The 3,657-nt window shown below is 42.9% G+C and overlaps 1 protein-coding gene across 1 annotated transcript; it reads left to right on the top strand.

The window, feature by feature from the left end:
• Positions 1 to 253: 253 nt before the first annotated feature.
• On the top strand, positions 254 to 2,447 carry LOC134463266 (uncharacterized). Its single transcript, XM_063216477.1, has 4 exons — positions 254 to 311; positions 403 to 783; positions 878 to 1,630; positions 1,755 to 2,447. The coding sequence occupies exons 1-4, from the start codon at positions 303 to 305 to the stop codon at positions 2,250 to 2,252; spliced, it is 1,641 nt and encodes a 546-aa protein (XP_063072547.1). The 5' UTR covers positions 254 to 302; the 3' UTR covers positions 2,253 to 2,447.
• Positions 2,448 to 3,657: the final 1,210 nt, after the last annotated feature.

Here is a 3,657-nt window from a genome sequence, read left to right as displayed (position 1 = left end):
TTATTTTCCTTTTATATGATATAGAAATTCGGATATATATAATTTAAAAAGCCCAAAACTTCAAAACCTCTTTCAAGGTGTAATATTGTTGTTATTAGTTGTTATTTTTTGAATACTGTACACTGACTCTGCTTTCCAAAAGTGAGTGACATCACAAACATTCTAAATTCTAAAACCCAAATTCACCGTTGGCAACGTAATCTAAACAATGAGAATTTCACCTTTTGATGAACTGGAACAGTCAGAACTCCTGGAAAAAACACTGTATTTTGGTCATTTATTGGTGGACTGCTTCAACAAATATGATAAGGGTAAGCCACAAATTTTTACTTTCACATTGTTACATAATTTTAGATTTTTAATTGATTTTCTAATCAATTTTCCTCATCATTTCTCCTACAGGCTAGTGAGAGCCATTCTCTGAATGGCCACTATGGCCTTAGAAGGAATATTGTTTTATCAAAACGCCTTCAAGATTACTATCTGGAAGGGTTGAGCCTGTCTAAAAAGAAGTGTGTCCATACCATGACTAATGGTGCAAAAGCGCACAGTTCTACTGTACAGGCTCCTCTCCACCTACCTGTCTCCACTGAGGCAACCTGCAACAGTAGCTGTGGCCCACTGATCCTGCGTATAAAAAGAACTGGACCTCCGGGGTCTCGCTGTGGATTCATCTCAGAGTTTGTTATCCCCTCCACTCGAGAGGGATTTCAGACCACTGTTGGAGGAATCAAGCCAACTCAGCCACTGATTTCAAGAAAAGAGCAGGCTGATGTTGCACAGGTAAGTTTTGCGGTTTGGTGCCATGACAAGATTGGAGTGAAGGTCTACTTCATTTACATGACTTTCATAGCCTAACCTCCCCGTATTCTTCTAGGCAGCAGAGATTGGAGTAGGTTCTCAGGTGGACAACAAGACATACGTTGTGCCCAAGGCTCCTCTCCAGGAAACACTTGAAGTTGCCTCTATCTTACTGAGTCTTGGGCAACCTGTTCACCACCAGAACACTGGCCAACAAGGTGGACCCACATCCCAGGCAGCTCCAGTAGCTCAACCCGGAAAGATCAGGGAACTCCAGGATCATACGTATTTTAAACACCATGCCCAAGGTAGTGTCATCAGTGGCAATGCGGATAGCAGTGAGACCAAAGGTCGGAGAAAGAGGCAGGCCGACCCTTGCCGCATCGTGCCCTGTGAAGTGCAGACCCCGGCCCTGCATGTCCAACTGCCTGGGCCCCAGAATGTCTTCAGGTCAGGACTCCATACCCAGCCAGGTGCCAGCGGTGGTGACAATACCAGCTGCAAGACCAAAGGACGGAGGTGCAAACAGGCCAAGCCTCGCTGTGCCATGCCCAGCAAAGTGCAGAAGCAGGCGCCCAAGGCCCTGCATGTCTCACAGGCTGCTCCCGTCTGCTCTCAGGCATCTTTTACAGGTCTGCCCTATAGCCTCAACCAGGTGTTGGGAATAACCCAGACACCCTGCCATGGTTTTATCGGGGGCAAAGACTTGCATGATGGAGAGAAACTCAGTCCTCAGGACATTGACATCCCCTTCGAGTGGTCACCGTCTCCAAGGGAGAGAGAGGACATGTTCTTTCCTCATCTTGATGATTCCTCTTACAAAGCTGAGGTAAGATACAGTCTCATATACAGTAGCTTCTGTCTGTGTTACCTTCATGAAAGGAATTGTAGGCCTAATTAATGAAAATGAAAAGGCCTAATAAATGAAATGCATCTATTCTACCTCTACGTAGGCCGCTGAGAGGAAGAGGAGGGAAGCTGCTCTACAGAGCAGCCTCAGGCAGATGAAGGAGCCTCTGGATGAGCGCTACATTAAGAATGCTGCTGTGGTCCCTGACCTCCGCCAGCTAACCTCAGCATCAACATCTACCCAGAACTCAAAGTCCAGCTTCAGCAACGGACCACAGCTCCAAGAGGAGCCTCTGAAGATCCACGGCTACAATGTGGAGGACTTCAAGAGAATGTACCACTCCGTGGTAGATCCAAAGTTGACCACCAAGTCTGGCAATGTTTGCCGTTATGATCTTCAGATGGGCAGAGTGATCAAACAGCGCATGTGGGAGAAGTTCAACTGTCCTTCTTTTGTGGAGACAGAGGATGCAGATGGCAGAGTCTGGATCTCAGAGTCCTATTGCAGTCCCACCCTGAAACCTCACGCACCTGTCGTTGATGTGGACATTAGTGAGGAGCCCCTGCCTGAGCAGCCAAAGAGGAAGAGGGCCAGGCGATGAACTAATAAATTAGGCTTTTCAAATTGGACTTAATAATAATGATAATAATGATGATACCGCTCATGATAATAATGAACCAAAATTCTTAATTAAGCATTCATATTATGAGCTATTACATTGACAAATATTATGTGGACATTATATTTCATTTTATACATTGGATTGCTAAATTTAATATTTCATTGATGTGTCAATTTGTAAGAATAACATATTTTTTAATAATGTACTAAATTAAATTCAAATTATAATATATTAAGATGAAAAATAAATACATATATTTATATATATTTATATTTATATATATTTATATATTGTCTTCACTGAATTGAACACAAGTCTTTTGATGGCCTATTGACCTCTTCCTGGATGTTTGTGGTACAGTCTTATCAGTGATCATTTTTAACATCCATTGCACTAATGAATAAGCTAGCCCAAAAGGGTCAATGATTACAGTATATTGTAGCCTAGAGATACTTGGTTTAAATGTTAAAATATACTCAGGCGAGTCTCCAGAGCCACGGCTTTGAACCGGTTCAGGGAACAAAAATGAAACAAACGTTTTGCCATTTTGCTTGTAACAAGAGTAGGTATAAGCTAATAACTGAAGTGGTAGTATAGGCAAAAGTAGGTAATATATTCTATATGTATATCACAAAATGACAGAATTCAAAGCCATGCCCAGAGTGCTTGTGCCTCTCATTCATTCATTCATTCATTCATTCATTCATTCATTCATTCATTCATTCATTCATTCATTCATTCATTCATTCATTCATTCATCCACACACTGACTGCAAAGGCAGACATGGAAGGCAGGTGCCAGCCAGAGCAACAGGTGTCCCTCTCACCTCTACCCTCTTGCCAGAAGAGCCTCATTCTGTACCAGCTAGCTGTAAAGGGTGCAAAGCCCCTTCTTATTCCATTTGTGAGGTTGTGTGTTCAAAGTAATATAGCATAACATAGTAAAGTAACATAGCATAGTGTCTGTGTAAACATAAAGGGTGCACACCCTTATCTTCCCCTTTGTGGGGGTGTAAGAGCAACATTTGCCCAGGGGTTCTTCTCTTCTTACTCCACCCCTGTGTGTATGGTGGTGGTGCTCTGTACCAGCTGTGGGTGACACATGGTGACGTTGCTGGCTGTGGCTTTGTGGCGATGTGGTGCCCTTGTCTCATTAAAAACTAGAAAGCACTCTTAGAGTGCAGACCTCCGCCAAGGAAGCTGATTGTTAGAACATTTGATTATGTTACACCCGATGTTTGTTTTAAGTCTTTTCTGCCTTCTTTTTGTGGAGTTAGAAACTGGAATGTCAATATTCGTCCTGACCCGCAGTTCAATTTGCAGTCACTAGGGGCATCTAGATTTGTACGTTAGGAATGGTGAAGAATCTTCAAAAAAATAAATC

The sequence above is a fragment of the Engraulis encrasicolus genome, chromosome 14 (genome assembly GCF_034702125.1).
Source record: "Engraulis encrasicolus isolate BLACKSEA-1 chromosome 14, IST_EnEncr_1.0, whole genome shotgun sequence".
Classification (NCBI taxonomy): domain Eukaryota; kingdom Metazoa; phylum Chordata; class Actinopteri; order Clupeiformes; family Engraulidae; genus Engraulis; species Engraulis encrasicolus.
The sequence above is the reverse complement of the archived record's forward strand: the minus strand, read 5'-3'. Positions and strand labels throughout refer to the sequence as shown.